The 20923-nt window shown below is 56.7% G+C and overlaps 1 protein-coding gene across 8 annotated transcripts in view; it reads left to right on the forward strand.

The window, feature by feature from the left end:
* MORN1 (MORN repeat containing 1) overlaps nt 1–20923 on the forward strand; it is a 76235-nt gene that overhangs the window by 27334 nt on the left and 27978 nt on the right. For 6 of the 8 annotated variants that reach the window (XM_055382773.2, XM_055382785.2, XM_055382790.2 and 3 more), the window contains 2 exons: nt 8412–8535; nt 9532–9698. The exons of 1 other annotated variant lie outside the window; for it this stretch is intronic. In XM_055382773.2, coding sequence (XP_055238748.2) covers nt 8412–8535; nt 9532–9698 — 291 coding nt within the window. Of the gene's footprint in view, nt 1–8411; nt 8536–9531; nt 9699–12467; nt 12590–20923 lie in introns of those variants that run through there. One more of the 8 variants, XM_055382798.2, reaches the window with a different exon arrangement.

Genomic DNA, 20923 nt, shown 5'->3' on the forward strand with positions numbered 1-20923 from the left:
TAGCAAAAGAGACTACCATCAGAGTGAACAGGCAACCTACAAAATGGGAGAAAATTTTCACAACCTACTCATCTGACAAAGGGCTAATATCCAGAATCTACAATGAACTCAAACAAATTTACAAGAAAAAAACAAACAACCCCATCAAAAAGTGGGTGAAGGACATGAACAGACACTTCTCAAAAGAAGACATTTATGCAGCCAAAAAACACATGAAAAAATGTTCTGCTTTTATTTGTTTCAATTTTTGGTTCATGTATTTTGGGGCTCTGTTATTGGGGGCATACACATTTAGGATTTTTATGTAGTTTAATCAATTGATCCCTTATCACGGTGAAATTACTTTCTTTATCCCTAGTAACTGTCCTTACTCTTACATCTACTTTCTGTGATATTAATATGGTCACTTTTTATTTCTTTTGACTAGCATTAGCATGGTGTAGCTCTATCCATCCTTTTACTTTTAACCTGCCTATGTTTTTAAAGTGTACTTTTTGTAGGCAGCATATCGTCATCTTGCTTTTTATCCAATCTAACAATCTCTGCCTTTTAACTGAACTGTTTATACCATTCACATTTAATATGGTTATTGACACAGTAGGATTAAATTTACCATTTTACTATTTTTTTTTTTTTTTTTTTTTTTTTTTTATTGATCATTCTTAGGTGTTTCTTGCAGAGGGGGATTTGGCAGGGTCACAGGACAATAGTGGAGGGAAGGTCAGCAGATAAACAAGTGAACAAAGTTCTCTGGTTTTCCTAGGCAGAGGACCTTGCGGCCTTCCGCAGTGTTTGTGTCCCTGGGTACTTGAGATTAGGGAGTGGTGATGACTCTTAAGGAGCATGCTGCCTTCAAGCATCTGGTTAACAAAGCACATCTTGCACCGCCCTTAATCCATTCAACCCTGAGTGGATACAGCACATGTTTCAGAGAGCACAGGGTTGGGGGTAAGGTCACAGATCAACAGGATCCCAAGGCAGAAGAATTTTTCTTAGTACAGAACAAAATGAAGTCTCCCATGTCTACCTCTTTCTACACAGACACGGCAACCATCCGATTTCCCAATCTTTTCCCCACCTTTCTCCCCTTTCTATTCCACAAAACTGCCATTGTCTTCATGGCCCGTTCTCAATGAGCTGTTGGGTACACCTCCCAGACGGGGTGGTGGCCGGGCAGAGGGGCTCCTCACTTCCCAGTAGGGGCGGCCGGGCAGAGGCGCCCCTCACCTCCCGGACGGGGTGGCTGGCCAGGCGGGGGGCTAACCCCCCCACCCCCCTCCCAGATGGGGCAGCTGGCCGGGCAGGGGGCTGACACCCCCACCTCCCTCCCGGACGGGGCGGCTGGCCGGGCAGAGGGGCTCCTCACTTCCCAGTAGGGGCGGCCGGGCAGAGGCGCCCCTCACCTCCCGGACGGGGGCGGCTGGCCAGGCGGGGGGCTGACCCCCCCACCTCCCTCCCGGACGGGGCGGCTGGCCGGGCGGGGGGCTGACCCCCCCACCTCCCTCCCGGACAGGGCGGCTGGCCAGGCGGGAGGGCTGACCCCCCCACCTCCCACCCAGACGGGGCGGCTGGCCGGGCGGGGGGCTGACCCCCCACCTCCCTCCCGGACGGGGCGGCTGGCCGGGCAGAGGGGCTCCTCACTTCCCAGTAGGGGCGGCCGGGCAGAGGCGCCCCTCACTTCCCCGACGGGGCGGCTGGCCGGGCGGGGGGCTGACCCCCCCACCTCCCTCCCGGAGGGGGCGGCTGGCCGGGCAGAGGGGCTCCTCACTTCCCAGTAGGGGCGGCCGGGCAGAGGCGCCCCTCACCTCCCGGACGGGGCGGCTGGCCAGGCGGGGGGCTAACCCCCCCACCCCCCTCCCAGATGGGGCAGCTGGCCGGGCAGGGGGCTGACACCCCCACCTCCCTCCCGGATGGGGCGGCTGGCCGGGTGGGGGGCTGACCCCCCCACCTCCCTCCCGGACGGGGCGGCTGGCCGGGTGGGGGGCTGACCCCCCCACCTCCCTCCCGAACGGGGCGGCTGGCCGGGCAGAGTGGCTCCTCACTTCCCAGTAGGGGCGGCCGGGCAGAGGCGCCCCTCACCTCCCGAACGGGGGCGGCTGGCCGGGCGGGGGGCTGATCCCCCCACCTCCCTCCCGGACGGGGTGGCTGGCCGGGTGGGGGGCTGACCCCCCCACCTCCCTCCCGGACGAGGTGGCTGCCGGGCGGAGACGCTCCTCACTTCCCAGACGGGGTGGCTGCTGGGCGGAGGGGCTCCTCACTTCTCAGACGGGACGGCTGCCGGGCGGAGGGGCTGCTCACTTCTCAGACGGGGCGGTTGCCAGGCAGAGGGTCTCCTCACTTCTCAGACGGGGCGGCCGGGCAGAGACGCTCCTCACATCCCGGACGGGGCGGCAGGGCAGAGGTGCTCCCCACATCTCAGACGATGGGCGGCCGGGCAGAGACGTTCCTCACTTCCTAGATGGGATGGCGGCCGGGAAGAGGCGCTCCTCACTTCCTAGATGGGATGGCGGCCGGGCAGAGACGCTCCTCACTTTCCAGACTGGGAAGCCAGGCAGAGGGGCTCCTCACATCCCAGACAATGGGCGGCCAGGCGGAGACGCTCCTCGCTTCCCAGAATGGGGGGCGGCCGGGCAGAGGCTGCAATCTCGGCTCTTTGGGAGGCCAAGGCTGGCGGCTGGGAGGTGGTTGTAGCGAGCCGAGATCACGCCACTGCACTCCAGCATGGGCGCCATTGAGCACCGAGTTAACGAGACTCCGTCTGCAATCCCGGCACCTCGGGAGGCCGAGGCTGGCAGATCACTCGCGGTTAGGAGCTGGAGACCAGCCCGGCCGACACAGCGAAACCCCGTCTCCACCAAAAAAATACGAAAACCAGTCAGGCGTGGCGGCGCGCGCCTGCAATCGCAGGCACTGGGCAGGCTGAGGCAGGAGAATCAGGCAGGGAGGTTGCAGTGAGCTGAGATGGCAGCAGTACCGTCCAGCTTCGGCTCGGCATCAGAGGGAGACCGTGGAAAGAGAGGGAGAGGGAGACCGTGGGGAGAGGGAGAGGGAGAGGGAGAGGGAGAGGGAGAGGGAGAGGGAGAGGGAGAGGGAGAGGGAGAGGGAGAGGGAGAGGGAGAGGGAGAGGGAGAGGGAGAGGGAGAGGGAGAGGGAGAGGGAGAGGGAGAGGGAGAGGGAGAGGGAGAGGGAGAGCCATTTTACTATTTTTTAATTTGCCCCAGCTGTTTGTTTCCCCTCTGTATTTATTTTTATCTTTTTTGAATTGGGCATTTTTTATGATTCCATTTTATCGTCTCTGATTTTATATACATATATATATTTTTTTTTTTCTAACTGATTTTTTTTTTTTTGAGACAAGGTCTCAGTCTGTCACCCAGGCTGAAGTACAGTAGTGAAATCATAGCTTACTGCAGCCTTGACCTCCTGGGCTCAAGTAATCCTCCTGCCTCAGCCTCCTGAGTAGCTGGGACTATAGGTGCACACCACCACGCCTGGTTAATTTAAAAAAAATTTTTTTTTCTTTTAGAGATGAGGTCTCACTCTGTTGCCCAGGCTGCTCTTTAACTCCTGGTCTCAAGCAATCTGCCCACCTGGGCCTCCCAAAGTGCTGGGATTACAGGTGTGAGCCACCACGCCTGGCGCTCCGTTAATGTATTAATTATAACTCTTTGTTTTGTTATTTGAGGGATTACTTTAGGGTTTTACAACTCATTAAGTAAAAGGGGATCATCGTAAATGTATTGGAGGAGGAAGGGTTGGTCTTGCTGTGTCAGGGGTAGCAGAGGTACATCTTGACTTACCACAGTTTCTTTCTTTCTTTTTTTATTTTATTCTTTACTCCTGGCAAGCGGTGACACAGTTATTTTCAAGAGATGTAATATACTACTTCACGCGTAAGAACTGTACAATTGTATACGTTTTTTGCCAGTCCCAATTTTTATGCAGTTGTTTTCATACATTTTATGTTCATATATGTAATAAAATTAATAATATGTTGTTATTTTTATTTAAATGACCACTTAGGTTTTAATGTGTACTTAATAAACAGTAAGCACTCTCTTCTGTTGACCCACATTGCTGTGGCTTCTGGTTCTTCTCGCTTCTTCCTGTGGGTCCATATTTCCATCTGCTCTCATTTTCCTCTGCCTGAAGGACTTAATCTTTAACATTTCTTGTAGTACAGGTTTGCTAGTGATGAATTCTTTCCGCTTTTGTATGTCTGGAAACATCTTGATTTTATTTTCTTTTTTTTTGAGATGGAGTTCTGCTCTGTCACCCAGGCTGGAGTGCAATGGCGCGATCTTGGCTCACTGCAACCTCTGCCTCCCAGGTTCGAGCAATTCTCCTGCCTCAGCCTCCCGAGTAGCTGGGATTACAGGCGCCCGCCACCACGCCCAGCTAATTTTTTTTGTATTTTTAGTAGAGACAGGGTTTCGCCATGTAGGCCAGGTTGGTCTCAAACTCCTGACCTCAGGTGTTTTCATTAAATTTGGAAAATTTTCAACCATTATTTCTTCCAGTAATTTTTCTGGCACAGCCTCTCCCATGTGTTACCCATGATTGGGCTACTTGAGATTGTCCCACTGTTTGCTGGTTCCCTTCCTTTCTTCCTTCTGTTTTTTCTTTTTAACTCTTTTTTTCCCTCGATGGTTCACTTGGGATGGCTTCTATAGCTGTACAGTTGACCCTTGAACAAAAACAGGTTTGAACTGCGGGATCCACTCATACACAGGTTTTCCTCTGCCTTGGCCACCCCAAAAACAGCAAGACCAACCCCTCTTCTTCCTCCTCCTCCTCAGTGTATTCAATGTGAAGACAACAAGGATGATCTTTGTGATAATCCACTTCCACTTAATGAATAGTAAATATGTTTTTTGTTTTTTGTTTTGAGTTGTCTCGCTCTGTCGCCCAGGCTGGAGTGCAGTGGCATGATCAGAGCTCATTGCAACCTCCACCTCCCGGGTTCAAGTGATTCTCCTGCCTCAGCCTCCCGAGTAGCTGGGACTACAGGCGCATGCCACCAGGCCCAGCTGATATTTGTATTTTTAGTAGAGACAGGGTTTCACCATATTGGCCAGGGCGGTCTCAAACTCCTGACCTCGTGATCCGCCTGCCTCAGCCTCCCAAGGTGCTGGGATTACAGGCGTGAGCCACTGCGCCCAGACTTGTCTTCTTTTACTATGATTTTCTTTCTTCTAGCTTACTTTATTATAAGAATACAGTGCTTAATAGATACACACAATATGTGTTCAACAACACTTTCTGTTCTCAGTAAGGCTTCTGGTCAACAGTGTGCTATTAAAGTTGTGGGGAGTCAGAATTGACATGTGGATGTTCAGCCGCATGGAGGGCCAGCGGCCCTCATCCCCATGTTGGCCAAGGGTCAACTGCATTTCCAGGTTCATAAATCTTTGCTTCTGCAATGTTTAACCTGTTGTGAATCACATCCAGCATATTTTTTATCTCATACATTATAATTTCCATCTCCAGAAGTTTTACTTCGTTCTTTTTTCTTATTTATTTATTTGTTTATTTGTTTATTTCTTGAGACAGAGTCTCGCTCTGTCTCCTAGGCTGGAGTGCAGTAGTACAATCTCGGCTCACTGCAACCTCCACCTCCCAGGTTCAAATGATTCTCCTGCCTCAGCCTCCCAAGTAGCTGGGATGACAGACACGTGCCACCACACCCAGCTAATTTTTTGTATTTTTAGTAGAAATGGGGTTTTGACATGTTGGCCAGGCTGGTCTCAAACTCCTGACCTCAGGTGATCTGCCAACCTTGGCCTCCCAAAGTGCTGGGATTACGGGTGTGAGTCACTGCGCCCGGCTCTTTGTTCTTGTTTATATCTTCTGTGTGTCTGTTTAACTTTGGAACATGGAATACGGTTATGATCACCATGCTTGAATGTCCTCTACTGCTGATTCTAACATCCGTGTCAGTTTTGGACCGGTTTCAGTAGATGGATTTTTCTCCTTGTTATGGGCCATACTTTCCTGCATTCTTTGCATGCCTCATAATCTTTGATTGGATGCCAGACATTGTAAATTTTACCTTGTTGGGTGTTGGATATTTTTGTATTCCTATAAATATTCTTGAGCTTTGTTCTGGGGCACAGTTTAGTGACTTGGAGACAGTTTAATCCTCTTGGGTCTTGCTTTTATGATTTGTTAGACAGGTCTGCTGGAGACCTGTCTGCCTCACACCAGTGGTTCCCCATGACTGTAGCAAGACCCTTCTGAAAGCTTGCCCCCGCTTCCTGTGACCTCTGAGTTTTTCCAGCCTGGCTGATGAGGACAGGCACCATGCCCAGTCCTGTGTGAGGCCCAGGTCCTGGTCCCTCTTAATTCTTCAGATGGTTCTTCCCCAGCCTCGTGGAGTTTTGTCCCGGGTGTGCTGAATGGTGCTCTGCTGAACACTCCAGGGCCTCCTGCGGGCTGCAGGGTCCTCCCCCTACTCAGGGTCCTCTCTCTCCTCTTCGCTGCTCTGCCCTTTGAATTTTAAAACTCTGACTATGTGCCTTGTTCCCCAGATTCTCTGCTCATTTTCCTCAACTGAGGGGTTTGTTGGGCTCTGCCTCGGTTTCCCCTCTCTGCAGCTCATCCTGCACGTTCTCTTAAGGCAGCAGCCAGGGCAATTATAGAGTCCACGCCGTTTGTTTCCTTCTTTCAAGGATCTGTCCTGAGTTGCCTGGTGTCCGGGATCCTGATATCAATTTCATTGCACTTCGTCGGCTTTCTTGGTTGTTGGAACCAGGGGTGTCAATAGATCCCAGTTACTCCATCCCCATACAGATGTCCAGCAGGCTAACGCTAGTGTTTTTACATTTGACATCTTTGCTTTCCCAGTCGTGTCTCCTTTGCCAGATCTTAGTAAGATGAGAGGCTGGGTTCCTGTCAACCTGTCCTCCATAGGACCTTGTCCTCAGAGTCCGCATGACCAGGCCCTGGACCCGTGCCTAGTGCCAGGGGTGCAGGGTGTGATACATCATCCGTGATGATTGGGGGTAGCCCCAGGCTCTGAGGCGACCCCTCCATGGCCACCCCAAGTGGGAGCCTGCCTGGGCCCTGCTTTGTCCGAATGGCCCATGTTTGCTGAAGTCCAGTCACTTCCCACTTGGGAGCCCGTCCCAAAGCTCAGCATCCACTCTGGGGCACCGGACTGGTCTCCTTCCTCTTCTTCTTTTGTTTCCCTTTTTTTTTTTTTTTTTGAGACGGAATCTCTCTCTGTCACCCTGGCTGGAGTGCAGTGGCATGATCCTGGCTCACTGCAGCCTGCACCTCCTGGGTTCAAGCGATTCTCCTGCCTCAACCTCCCAAGGAGCTGGGATGATTACAGGTGCTGCCACCACACTTGACTACTTTTTGTATTTTTAGTAGAGACAGGTTTCGCCATGTTGACCAGGCTGGTCTCAAACTCCTGACCTCAGGAGATCCACCCGCCTCGGCCTCCCAAAGTGCTGGGATGACAGGGGTGAGCCACCACATCTGGCCTCCTTCCTCTTCCTCTTTGCTCCTCTCGGCACAGCCATCTTGCCTCCACCCACTGTACCCAAGCCACTCCTCCCTGCTATCCAGCACTCCCACGTGGGGTCTTCTGGGTGTGGCTGAACACCCAGCTCTGCCACCTCCACCTGCCCAGCAGGGCCCAGAGCATCTGCACTCAGCAACTCAGAGGGACAGTGGTGTCCACTCCTTGGGCACTGTCCTCTGGGGGCCACCTGCAGCCTGAGGTTCCCAGGAGCAATGGGGTGCAGGATGGAGCAGCTGACTCAGCAGACACTTGGTGGGCACCAGCTGTGTGCCAGGCCCTGTGCTGGGTACCTTAGTGGAGGGGGGAGCCCATCCCCCCGGGTCAAGGTGGGAGATGGGCACGGAGAGCCTGCTATCTGCCAGGGTGATGAGGACCACCATGGAGGCCCAGGAGCTTGTGAGTGCCAGTGCCACCCCACGCCCCTGACCAGCCCAGGGCCTGGGTGTGCCTGAGGTGAACCCCTGAGGCTGGTCAGCAAGGAGATGCCTTCCCATAGTGTGCCAGCCCCAGGCTAGGGCAGGGGTGGAGCCAGGGGTCCCCGAGGCCTAGAGCTGGAGATTCAGGATCCAGGACCTGAGGCAAGGGGTACAGGGGTATAGGGGTATTGGGGTGAGTGTGGCCAGCACCAGAGATCCCAGGGCTGGGAAACTTCTGCAGGGCATGGGAGAGGAGCAGAGAGGCCACGGAGGGCAAGCCGGGGTCCTCAGCCCGCCAGGGTCACAGCCACTGGCAAATGTGGCCCCGCTGAGTTATAAACACAGCGTCCCAGAAGCCTGCCCCGGGCCCCTGCCCGCAGGCGGAGTCTTGGTGAGCCCTGTGCCCGCGCACCCCGCTCCTGGGTGCCTGTGAGTGTTCACTGCCTGCTCCTCTCTCCTGGAAGGCGAGAGCGGCCGGGTCCTGCAGATCTCAGCGGGCGTCAGATACGTGCAGCTGTCAGCCTACTCTGAGGTCAACTTTTTCAAAGTGGACACAGACAACCAAGAGACACTCATCCAGACCCCATTGTGAGTACGTGTGACACCAATGAGTTAGTTTTGAGTTTGTTTTGAGTTCATTTAGGTCACATTAATTCCTTGTCCTTTTTTCCCCTAGAGACCTGGGCTAAGTCCTGGTTATGACAAATGAAATATTCAATGTCTGTTCTAAGGAAACAGCTCCCTTGAATTTCAGTACCTGACCCTCTGCCGTGGCCCCTCTTGCCTTCTGAGACCGCGAGCCCCTGGTCAGAGCCCCTAGTCTCCCCCAGCGCTCGGCCCCCAAGCCTCTGGGCCTGGGTCCGTGTCTGGAGTGGAGACATCAGGACTCCGGCCCTCGGGTGCTCCTGGGAGGAGGGTCGGCTGCAGAGATGCTCAGGCCTCTCTTGGTGCAGCCAGGAGGGGAATGGCCCTTATCAGCCAGGCGTAGTTGGGCGCCACTCCCCACGCACACATCACCAGGCCTCCCAGGAACACACTGGACCAGGCCAGTGTGTGCACAAACCCACACGCAAACAGAGGCCTGAGCTGCAGGACTCCAGGAAGAGGCCTCACTCTAAGCCCTGCAGTATGAAAAATCCATGCATTTTACCATTCACAGTCAGAACTTAGCAGTGCCCCAGGCGACCAGACCTGAGTGTGACGCCGCAGCTCTCACACTCCCTTTTCCCACCGGCCCGTCTCCTGAGTTAAGGACAGTCTGACATTTGGGGTAAACTTGGACCCACTGTGAAGTCAGAACGCACCCGAGAGGTGACGCTGCTGGAGTTGTCATAAATAATAATGGGGGCGGCAGGCAGCTCTTCCTTCAAGCCAAGACCTGCTGTCTTCTCCCTGGCGAGGTCCTTTTTCTCTCTGGGCCTCAACTGGCCCCATCCCAGCAGGAGACCTCCCAGAGAGGCTGAGTAGTGCTCCCTGGACTCAGTGTAGGCAAGTTCCAGGGTCCAGGGCATGGGCCACGCTGTCTGCCTGCACCCTAGTTTGGTGTGGGGTGAGTAGAGCCAAGCTGCCCCCATTCCTTTGCAGTGGGTTCGAATGCATCCCTTATCCTGTGTCCAGCCCCGCAGCTGGGGTGCCGGGGCCCAGAGCTGCCAAGGGAGGTGCAGAAGCCGACGTGCCCCTGCCCAGGGGAGACCTGGAGCTGCATTTGGGTGCCCTCCATGGCCAGGAGGACACCCCTGGTGGCCTGCTTGGTAAGTGGAGCTCACAAACCAGTTGGGGATGGGTGGGCCCAGGCCCAGCAGTCAAGGTGGGGGTGGGGTCATGGGGACCCAGAACCAGGCCAGAGCAGGAGCAAGCCGCACCCAGGGTCAGTCATCACGCGTGGGTGAAAGGAGGCAGGGCCGGGCAGCCCACATCCCCACACAAGCAGTCACGGGTGGCTGTGGAGGCTCAAGCCGATTGTTCGTCTGCCCTGAGCCTGGCAGGGGCTGCAGCCTCGTGGGGTCCTCAGGGCAGAGTTTCTGGGTCTACTTGGCTGAGGGCAGCAGACTCACCCAGGCCTCGAGGCCAGTGGCCAGCCCAGACACGGCCCCAGCCACTCCTGCCGCCCAGGAGCCCCCACAGCAGCCGCCGGCCATGGCTCTGGGGGCCGCGGCGCCGACTGCTCTCTCGAGGTCAGGGTTTCCCGCTGCTCCGCTTCTGCACGGGTTGCCTCACGTTTCTTCATGGAGATGAGGCCCAGGTGCTCCGTCAGAACCCCCCAGCCCCCAACTCTGCCCCCCAAGGCTGGGGCCAGTGAGAACTGCACTTCCATAGAATGTGCAGCCTAGACTTCACAGGGATCATTCCAGAGTTACTCATGGAGTTGAATCAAAGCTTAATCCCTCCAGTGCAGCAAGCGGTGCGTGTCAAACCCTCCTGTGCAGTGAGCAGTGTGCGCGTCAAACCCTCCCGTGCAGCGTGGTGTGTGCGTCAAGCCCTCCCGTGCAGCGTGGTGTGTGTGTCATGCCCTCCCATGCAGTGAGCCGTGTGCGTCAAGCCCTCCCATGCAGTGAGCTGTGTGCGTCAAACCCTCCAGTGCAGTGAGCGGTGTGCATCAAGCCCTCCCGTGCAGTGAGCGGTGTGCGTCAAACCCTCCCGTGCAGTGAGCGGTGTACGTCAAACCCTCCCGTGCAGCGTGGTGTGTGCGTCAAGCCCTCCCGTGCAGCGTGGTGTGTGCGTCATGCCCTCCCATGCAGTGAGCCGTGTGCGTCAAGCCCTCCCATGCAGTGAGCTGTGTGCGTCAAACCCTCCAGTGCAGTGAGCGGTGTGCATCAAGCCCTCCCGTGCAGTGAGCGGTGTGCGTCAAACCCTCCCGTGCAGTGAGCGGTGTACGTCAAACCCTCCCGTGCAGCGTGGTGTGTGCGTCAAGCCCTCCCGTGCAGCATGGTGTGTGCGTCATGCCCTCCCATGCAGTGAGCCGTGTGCGTCAAGCCCTCCCATGCAGTGAGCTGTGTGCGTCAAACCCTCCAGTGCAGTGAGCCGTGTGCATCAAGCCCTCCCGTGCAGTGAGCCGTGTGCGTCAAGCCCTCCCGTGCAGTGAGCGGTGTGCGTCAAACCCTCCCGTGCAGCGAGCGGTGTACGTCAAACCCTCCCGTGCAGCGAGCGGTGTGCGTCAAACCCTCCCGTGCAGCGTGGTGTGCGTCTCAGTGCCGGACTGAGGGAACAGTCTTGACAGCGTTGGGAGGCCCTGGGGTGCTGCCGGCCACCGGGTCCTTCTTGCCACAGCCCTGCACCCCAAGGCTCAGTAAACGGGGGTCGGGCGTGGGGGTCCCCACTGGACAAATGCCTGGCACTTTGAGTTTGGGGGCCTTTGAAGAGGGCCCAGCTGACAGCTGAGGTTCCCGGCCCCCAAAGCTGGGATCTGAGCCTGAGGTGCTGCTTGGGGAGGACACAGGCCGCAGGTTCCTGGGTTGAGGAGCACAGGGCAGATCTGAGAGGCTGTGGTGAGCCCAGATCCACAACTTAGCAGGGGTGGGCTGTGCGCCACCACCTTCCACATGCAGATAAATGTCCCAGGTTTGACGAGACGTCCCTGGTCATCCCCAAATGCGCCTCATATGCCAGCCCTCGTCACCTGCCTTGGCCGATGCGAGCTCAATCCCTGCCATGTCCCTGCCCAGCCCTTCCCACCACATGCAGCCCCAAGTCCCCTGGAGGCCTCTCCCCAGGATTTGCACAGATGGCACCACCAGGCGGCCATCGCACTGCCTCCCCAAGTGCCAAGGCCTCTCTACTCTAGACCTGAGCCCCACCTGCCGCGCCTGAGTCCTCACAGTCCCCCGACCCGGCTGCCGCACTGGGGTGATCCCCCAACTCCAACCCTCCAGGCCCCTGGGGCAAGCAGGCAGGGCCAGCCCCTTCCCAAGCCGGAGTCCGGTGAGCCTTGGCCTGGACCCCCCTTTCCTGTCCCTTAAGCCAGCCTAGCACGCCCCAAAGCCTCCCTCACATCTTCCTGCCCAGGGTGTGCCTGTCCCAAGGGTGCCGCAGACCCCAACCCAGCCAGCCACACTGCCTTGTGAGCTCAGCTCAGCTCTGGGCTCTCCTGCAGTGAGACAGGGCTGAGGGCTGAGGGGCGTGGTTGGCAGGCTGTGCCAGGGCCCTTTCTCCCGGGCACTGTGTGGCCTGTGACCCTCCTGGTCACTGTCTGCAGCAGTCCCTCTCAGCAGCCAGCACTCCTGGCCGGTCACTCGGCCCCGAGTTCTCCCTGAGGTTCCATGACTCACATGGCTGAAGCGGGAGAAAGTGGCAGCGGAATGGCCCTGGCCGCCCTGGGAAGAGCCTCCGCCACCAGGGCCACCTCCATGCCCGTGCCCCTGGAAAGAGCCTCCGCCACCAGGGCCACCTCCATGCCTGTGCCCCTGGGAAGAGCCTCCGCCACCAGGGCCACCTCCATGCCTGTGCCCCTGCCCCCAGAAACCTCACCCAGCTGGTGGCCAGAAGCCCCAGAGCCTCAGAGCCTCGGGGGTCTGTGCTTGCAGGGAGCTCACTCTTCTAGGATCAGACGAGTCTCCTTCCAGACAACAGCTGTGAGAGGGCCAGCAAGCGCAGGCGTCATTCATCATATAAAAGAGCATGCGGGCATCCCAGGTGGGGCAGCAGGGCCCGGTGCCACTCCACGGGAGGCCAAGGCGGCCAAGCCTCAGGCCAGCAGGCCCACGGGGGGCCCGGCCCGCGCCCCCTCGTCTGCCTTCACCTCAGTTGATAGAAGCAGTTCCACACTGCATAGGTGGAATAGCTCTCATATTTCTGCATAAAAATACTTACTGGGCGCCACGCCTTCTACTGGGAGAGATTTTCAGAGCCAAAGTCTCAATTGAAACCAGCCTCGTGCCTGCATCGCACCCTACCCCGCGCGGGCCCCCCGCGCCGGCCCCACTGCCTGAGTCTGGGACGGATCCTCCCTGGGGGCCTCCCCCCACTCTCAGCCCGGCTCAGGCTGCTTCTGGCTTGACGATGATGTGAGTGTCCAGCCGTAAATTCTCCAGCACAAAAGATATTTCCCTTGGGAAACCTAGAGGAACGTGCTTTTGTTTTTGTAAGACCTGCTGGGGCTTGAACCACAGACATTTGGAGTTGGGTGCCGAGCTCTGCCTGGGCCTCACGGGTGCATCCGAGACCAACCCTGGGAGGCTGGGCGGCTGCTTTCACTCTGATGTGAAGCTAAACCTATCTGTGCCTCAGTTTCCTCATCCATAAAGGGAGGGCAACAGCAGTGTCCACCCCAAGGACGGATGACTGAGTGCTCATGCTGGCCTCCACCCAGGCCTGTGCAGGGGGCGCCCCGGAGGAGAGGAGCGTGGCCTGGGGTCTGGTGCAGTCAAGTCCACACTGAGAAGAGGAGGGGGAGGCCAGGGTCAGGGAGGGGCACTCCCGTAGGCTTCTACTTTCTTTCTGTCACCCAGGCTGGAGTGCAGTGGCGTGATCTCGGCTCATCGCAGCCTCCACCTCCCGGGCTCAGGTGATCCTCCCACCTCAGCCTCTGGAGTAGCTGGAACCACAGGCACGAGCCACCGTGCCCGGCTAATATTTTGTATTTTTTTGTAGAGACAGGGCCTCGCCATGTTGCCCAGGCTGGTCTCAAACTCCTGAGTTCAAGCAGTCCTCCCGCCTCAGCCTCCCAAAGTGCTGGGATTACAGGCTGCTTTTACTTTCCTTTTCTTAAAACTGTATAACGCCTCACGAGAAGGGGCTGGTTGGGCAGGTTTCCCCAGAGCACGGTCAGCAGGGTCCTTGCTTTGTCTGTCTCCTGTCTCAGCGACTGGGCCAAGGACCCAGCAGGACTAACCCTAACACCACGCCCGACTAATTTTTGTATTTTTAGTAGAGATGGGGTTTTGCCATGTTGGCCAGGATGGTCTCAAACTCCTGACCTCACATGATCTGCTCGCCTTGGCCCCTCAAAGTGCTGGGATCACAGGCGTGAGCCACCACGCCCGGCCTCTTTAGTCTTTATCTTCCCTTCTTTATGTAATCCGTAATCCCATTTAGGACTGATTTATCGGGCTTGCTGCTTCCAAACCATGATCCATGAATTGTTACCCTTCATTCCATGCAGCAGATGACACAAACTTTTCTTCCCAATTCCCATCTCCCATTGAAAGTCTGCCCCCAACATGTGGCCTTCACGGCACCCTGGGACATGGTGGGGACATGTGGCCTCCCTGCCCCGGGACAGCAGGGTGCTGGGCAGAGGGCCTCACTCGGTACCTGGAGCCCTGCCAGGCCCCCACCACAGCCCTCGGGCCCTTAGGGGATTGGGGACTCCGGCCAGGAGCCCTGCAGACGCAACGGAATCATTTCTAAGTTTCAGTTCCAGCCAGGACAGCATTCATCCCCAAGTAGGAGAAAACTAAGATAATCATGGCTTCAGCAAGAGTATTCCTGGCTGGGAGGCCCAGAGGTGTCAGCCCCACTGTCAGGAACACAGCTCTGTCTACCTGGACCCACCAGCGTCACCCCAAGGTCTGAGGCAGCTCCCGGAGCCCCTCCCTCAGTCAGCAACCCCTGCTCAGGCCTGGAAGGGTGGGCCAATTCCAGACAGGCTCAGGCCCAGCTGCACGGAGGCCCTAGAATCAAGCAAGACCTCGCAACCAGCCAGCAGGGACAGGGGGGCCGGCTTTAGCCATCATCCTGAAAGAAAACAAAACGGTGGCATTCTGAGGCTGTCCAGCGTGTCCAGGGAAAATACACTATGAATCATTTCCTTGTAAGCATGAACTTCGCATTCTCAAAAAAACCAAACCAAAGTCCCTTGCTCACATTTGTCCCTGGCCCAGTCACAGCGCTGCCTGCTTGGCTCCCAGACAGGCGTCCTTCCCTCTGGCCAGACCCATGCAAAGAGGTGGGCCCCGTTGAAGCCTCTGGCCTGGCCTGCAGTGCGTCCTGGGACCGCGGGCAGCTGTGCTGGTCCCAGCCTCAAGTTTCCACCTCTGCTTACCTGGGAGAGGGCTGGGGGCCATGGGACGCAGGATGTCCCGTGAGACTCCTGCCCCGTGGCTGCAGAGACGGCACCTGCAGAAACCTGCCCGCCTGGCACCGACCGTGACACGCCCTCCAGCCACCAAGCAGGATCCCCACCCAGATGGCCACTCACCTACAGGGCACAGACATCAGGCCAGAAGATAATCCAACATGAGGCCTGAAAGAAACTTGGGCCAGAAAATCTCCAGGGTACCTGCCCGCCGAAGTCCCTTCCGAGGACTCTCCTGAGCCAGTGGCTGAGACATGCACATCCATGGTGGAAGCTCCAGGTCTGGGCAGCCCTCTCCCTGCAGTCACAGACTATGCCCACTAGGAACACCCACCTGGGACAAAGCCCAGCCACAGCCAGAGAGCAGGACGGCTCTCACCAAGCCCCTTGGGTGGCTCCCCGCCACTGACCCTGTGCTGCGTGGCACAGGCTTCCCAACGCCCTGCCACATTTGGCTTCCTCCAAGCAGGCCATGTGCTTAGGATGAGATGTGGCTACTTTTAGCAAACAACACTAGAGTGGCTTCAGCCCAGCCACGGTGACTTCTCGCTCCCATAAGAGCTCAAGAGGGAGAGGTGATCTCCCTCCCCAGCCACTGGGGACCCCAGTTCCTGTTGCCTATTCTGCCACTGTCATCTTCCTGCACCACCTCATGGTCCTGGATGGCTGCACAGGCTCTAGCCATCATGCCCCTATTCCAGCTAGGAGAAAGGGGGAAGCATAAGTGGCAAGGAGAAGCGCCCTCCCCTTCTTTTTTTTTTTTAATTGCTCTATACATTTATTATTAGCTGTTATTAATGCAGAACCAGGGGACAAAAAGCTCACAAACACTCTACACAATTTCACAAGACACATTGCGGGGGAAAAAGTGACTGAGATGGATCAACAGTATGCTAGGGTCTTGGTGGACTCATTCCTAGGGGAGGTGGACCTCTAATTCCTGGTGGAGGGGGCCTCATTCCTGGAGGGGGCATGCCTACTGGTGTCCCTCGAGCAGAGGGAAGCCCAATTGGTGGGCCCGTGGGTGGCCTCATACCAGGTTCAGAAGCTCCAAGTTTTAACTGTGGACATTGGATCTGGGGGAACGGCAGTCATGACCGTGGGCAAGAGTAGCAAGATGCTGCCGCACACGGACCACAGAATGAGACGTATCCTACAAGATGGCCGAGTCTTCATTGGCACCTTCAAGGCTTTTGACAAGCATATGAATTTGATCCCCTGTGATTGTGACGAGTTCAGAAAGATGAAACTAAAGAATGCGAAGCAACCAGAACGTGAAGAAAAGCGGGTTTAGGGCCCTCCGCTTCTAAAGAAGCTTGCTGGAGGCGCCACACTCACTGCCGTTGCTCAGAACTTGGTTACACGGCCTGGCCACACCAGGCCACACAGAGACGAGAAGCGCAATGTGCTGGCAAAGACTCTTACCGGAGGAGAAGGGGAGAATGGCTGTCTTTGCCAAATAACCCATCACGAACGTACCCCTGCTGGGCCCCCACAGGTGCACCAACCGACTCGAAAGTCCCAGAGAGGGCTGGCGGGCAAGGACCTGAGTCTCCAGCCACCCCTGCAGGAGGAGCCCAGGGACCCTCGCATCTCTGGTAAGGAAGCAGGTGGGGTGCCCTGCTGTGACCCCGAAACAGCCTGTAGTCTCACCCTCCATTTCCACGAGACTCTAAGTCTGCCGCTTTTGTAGCAAAAGCCCAGTGCTGGGGGTGAGCGTGTGGGGAGTGTGGGAGACGGGCTCTGACCCGGCCACCCTGGGCAGCTGTGCTCACGCAGCACCCCCGCCGGTCCCAGCTGGACTTCGCCTGGCAGGACACCCAATAGGCCTCACCGTGGCCTCCGCCCCAGGGGTCGTGCATGGGGGACTGGGCCAGCCCGACCAGTGGGACGTGCTGCCTCCCTACCCTGCTCCACCTGCCACAAACACAAACTGGAATGTTCTCAGCCACCTCCAGACTTCACACCCTTTGGGCTTTGGGGCACAGAGGTCGGGCTGCCCTGGGGAGAGGAGGGAGAGAAGGAGGCTTCGAGAGAGCACAGACATGAGTCAGACCTGAAATCAAGCAAAGCCGCACCGCCTCATGTTTTAAAGCAATTGCCAATGTCTCAGCGTGTTCTCAAGCTCAGGGCAACAGCCAGGGGCCGATAAACACCTGCCACAGATGCCTAGCATGCCCGTGCCACCCCCGTGCCACCCCTGAGGTCTCTGGACTGAAGGAAGCAGAAGGCCCTGGAGGGCACCTCCTGCTGGGTCAGGGCCACTGGGGTCTCCCAGGAGCACCTCCAGCCCTGCCCCCCATGCCCAGATTGTGGGGAGCACAGGGCTCGCTCCACTGTCCATGGAAGAGGCTGGAAATTCAGCCCAGCCATCCCCACCCCAGGGACAGGCCTCCCAGGAGCTCACACTCACCCCCCACAAACTGACGTGGACTTGGGGTCCCAGGCATCTTTCCTCCCATACCCGACAGCAGCCAGAAACAAACCCTCCAGAAACCTGCCTTTCACTGGTACAAATAAATAGACAAAGAGGGCAAATCCTTTCTCTTTCTGGAGGCCTAATGTCAGTGATACATAATTGCACATCACAGTATTTTATTATTTTGTTGATATGAAATATTTCAGTTGTTTAGTTGTTTTTAACTTTCAAATAAGAATTTGCATTTCGTTGAAAAGAAAAGATGATTTCCAAGACATGGACTATTGCCAGATATTCTAAACCCTATTTTGGTTAAATTACAGCACCCAGATTTTAGTAACAAAGCACATTGATTTTATATTCAAAGCATTTTTATATTTAGTCTCTTAACCTTTTGTAATTCCCACCCACAGCTTGCAGTGCGGAACCCTTTTGTGTCCCTTGTTGTCAGTGGGGTGCCTGCCTGGGCCCAATAATTTGGGCCATTGAGTTGGAGTGCAGGTGCTGCCCATGGCGGGTAGACATTGTCAGGCTGGCTGGGCCCCAGCGCCTCAAACAATCCCCTGTGAATTGGATTTGGGAATGTAGAGAGGCTGCAGCCGTGAGAGGACGTCAGGTTGCTTTTCTTTTCTTCTTTTTTTTCATGCACAAAACCCTCCCAGTGAATATTTTCAACGGATCTGAGTGGTTTCTCTTACACATGTTGGACAAATGGTTTTGAGTATTCATCAGATGGGATCTATGAAGAATCAATCATGATTGTAAGATGATTTTAAAAATCAAGTTGCCCTCTGCCACTAATTCAGTCTTGCCCGTAAAAGTGTCTGAATGTGCAGCAGAGAATTTCAGGGAATTTCATTGCCTCGTGGGGTGATAACAGCTTTAAATATTAATTGTCTATGGTTAATTATGGCACAGTAGCATGAAAGAGCCATATTTTTAAAGGAATGTTTGTGCTATAAATTCTTTTTCTAGGAATCACATCATATAGAGGGACTGTCCCAGAAAAATACAGTATAAAAAGATATCATGTTGCTTCCAATGCCAGAACAGTAGATGAAAATGGAAATGAACTCAGACTTCGGGGTGTGCGTGTGTCTAAAACTAAGCAGGGATGTCGGAGGGGGCCGGGACTGGGAGCAAGGCTAATTCTCTGCCTTCAGGCAGGCTTGTGGGTGCTGAGGGGCTCTTTGGTCGGCAGGCGGGTGGAGCACCCCTCCCTTGGGGTTAAGCAGCCTCCTTGGAGGTGGCTGCTCTTTTGGGTAAAAGCTTAAGCTTTTAGGTTCCCTCCTCCTCCACAGGTCGTTTTCTCTTCTCTGAGGTTCTTTCCTGTTCTTCCCTCCCCTTCCCGCCTGGAACAATTCAGTCCCAAAGCCATCAAGTCCTGCCAAGTGAGGTGGCCATCGGGGTCTCAGAGCCCCTGCTCTGGGCGTTGGGCCCAATGGAGCAGGGAAGCCCCCAAGCACAGGGCCTGAGGGGGTGATGGAGGCAGCATCCATGGGGTGTCCCTGTGCTGAGGGGTGCAGCAGGGCCTACGGACACAAAGAAGGGGGGACAAGAAGGAACCCGTGGGCTGGCACTCAGGGGTGTGGACTGGGGGTTTGCATCATAGAGAGGAAAGTGAACCTGTGCGTTTGTGTGCATGTCTGCGTACACATGGCTGTGTGTGCGTGCACATGACTGTGCGTGCCCGCGCAGGTGTGCGTGTGCGTGCGTGCCTGCGCAGGTGTGCGTGCGCGTGCGTGTGTGTGCGTGCCTGAGCAGGTGTGCGTGTGCGTGCGCGCCTGCCTAGGTGCACGTATGTGTGCGTGCGTGTGTGTGCACCCTCCGGCTCTGCCGGGGCCCGTGGGCAGTGGCCCCCCAGCAGGCGGGAGCGGACACAGTACCCAGGTGCGCGTCTGAAAAGAACCGGGGTTCCCCGGAGAAGCGGCGGATCCGGGCTGGGGCAGGGTGGAGGCACTTCCCCCATGGAGGGCAGAGGGAGGAGGAGTCAGCTCCCCACGGAGACGCGCCACCAGCCTCACGGAGCCTCACGGTGGACTCCACTGGTTCTGGGTCAGTGAAAATCCTGCCCCACCTGGCAGCGTGGGCTGAGCAGACCCATCCATGAAAGGCATGAGCGTCGCATCCATGCCTTTCCTGCCAAAGATGCGTAACCCGGGTCTCTCTGTGATGAGACCTCAGACAAGGCCACACGGGGGAACCTTCCCTAAAAGGCCTGGCCTGGAAGCTTCAAAGACGCCAGGACCATGGCAGTCAGGGAAAGGCCCGGGAATATTCCAGACCGACGGAGACTGAAGGCACAATGAGAGCTCGCTGCAATGTGTGGTCCCAGGCTGATCTCCTTCCTGCGAGGGACATCACTGGGCCACGGGGAAGCCCAGGCTGGGGTCTGACCCCGAGGCGTGCCCTGCCCCGGGACGGCTGTGCTGGGTTACGTGAGGCAAAAAACTTCCCAGTTTGTAAAATGCACTCAAGGACGTGGAGTGAGGAGCCAATTCAGCAACGGACTTTCAGATGGTCCAGCGAAAACATTCTTTGTACTCTACCTGTGACTTTTCTGTAAATGTTCGATTAAACATTTACCCCAAAATGGAAAATACCTGTGCACCCGGCACGCAGGGTGGCGGGGGGGGGGGACGGGGGCAGTGGGGGCAGAGCAGGAGCCTCAAGGCCGCAGCAGCCGTGCAGTCCACCTCCCTGTCCCGCAGTCAGAACCTAACCCTGAGGACATCGGGAGCATCGCACGGGCAGCCACGGCGGGGAGGACACCTGTGTGGCCCTGTCCCCCCTGCACCGAGACTGTGGGGCCAGCCGCTGGCCTGGTGGTACTAAGTCATCTGGGGCCTGTCCAGCAATGGCCTAGACCCCTAAGGTCATGGGGTGTGTGGGCCTAGGGGCGCCTCTGCAGATGCCAGGGTCTCAGCCACTCGGGATCCTCCTCCCTGGTGTCCCCTGGAGACAGCCTGTGCCTGACCAGCGCCCTCCATGGAGTGCCCCATACCCTGCTTCGGGATGGGTGATCGGAGGTAGGGGGCAGCTGCAGCCACACAGCACGCACATGGGCCATCTGCCACCTGCAGCTGGGGATGGGACCTCCGTGGCACATTAGATTCTGTACTTCCTAGAGGCGCTTTGGCACTGGCACACAGTCGCAGCCTCTGAACAGACTCAGACTGGCCACCAGCTGCCCCAAGGGGACATGCCCCCTACCACTCCACGTGGGAAACCACCTCCCCCAGCAAAGCTGTGTGGGGGGTGGCATCCCAGGTCCTGGGGCCATGGGGCCAAGAGTGCAGCTGGGTAGGGTGCTTTGAGTTCCCCATCTCCCAAGAGCTCCCCATCTCCCAAGAAGTTCCCCATCTCCCAAGAGTCCCCATGTCCCAAGAAGCTCCCTATCTCCCAAGAAGGACCCAGGAGTCCCTCTCCTAGGAGGAAGGGAGCACCCACACCAGTCCAGCCCTGGCCAGCGGGACGGTGGCCTTCAGGGCTAGTGGGAGCTGGGCTGGGGGTGGGCAGGGAGAGCTGGGCCCCACCCAGACTAG

Source organism: Gorilla gorilla, chromosome 1 (genome assembly GCF_029281585.2).
Source record: "Gorilla gorilla gorilla isolate KB3781 chromosome 1, NHGRI_mGorGor1-v2.1_pri, whole genome shotgun sequence".
NCBI lineage: Eukaryota > Metazoa > Chordata > Mammalia > Primates > Hominidae > Gorilla > Gorilla gorilla.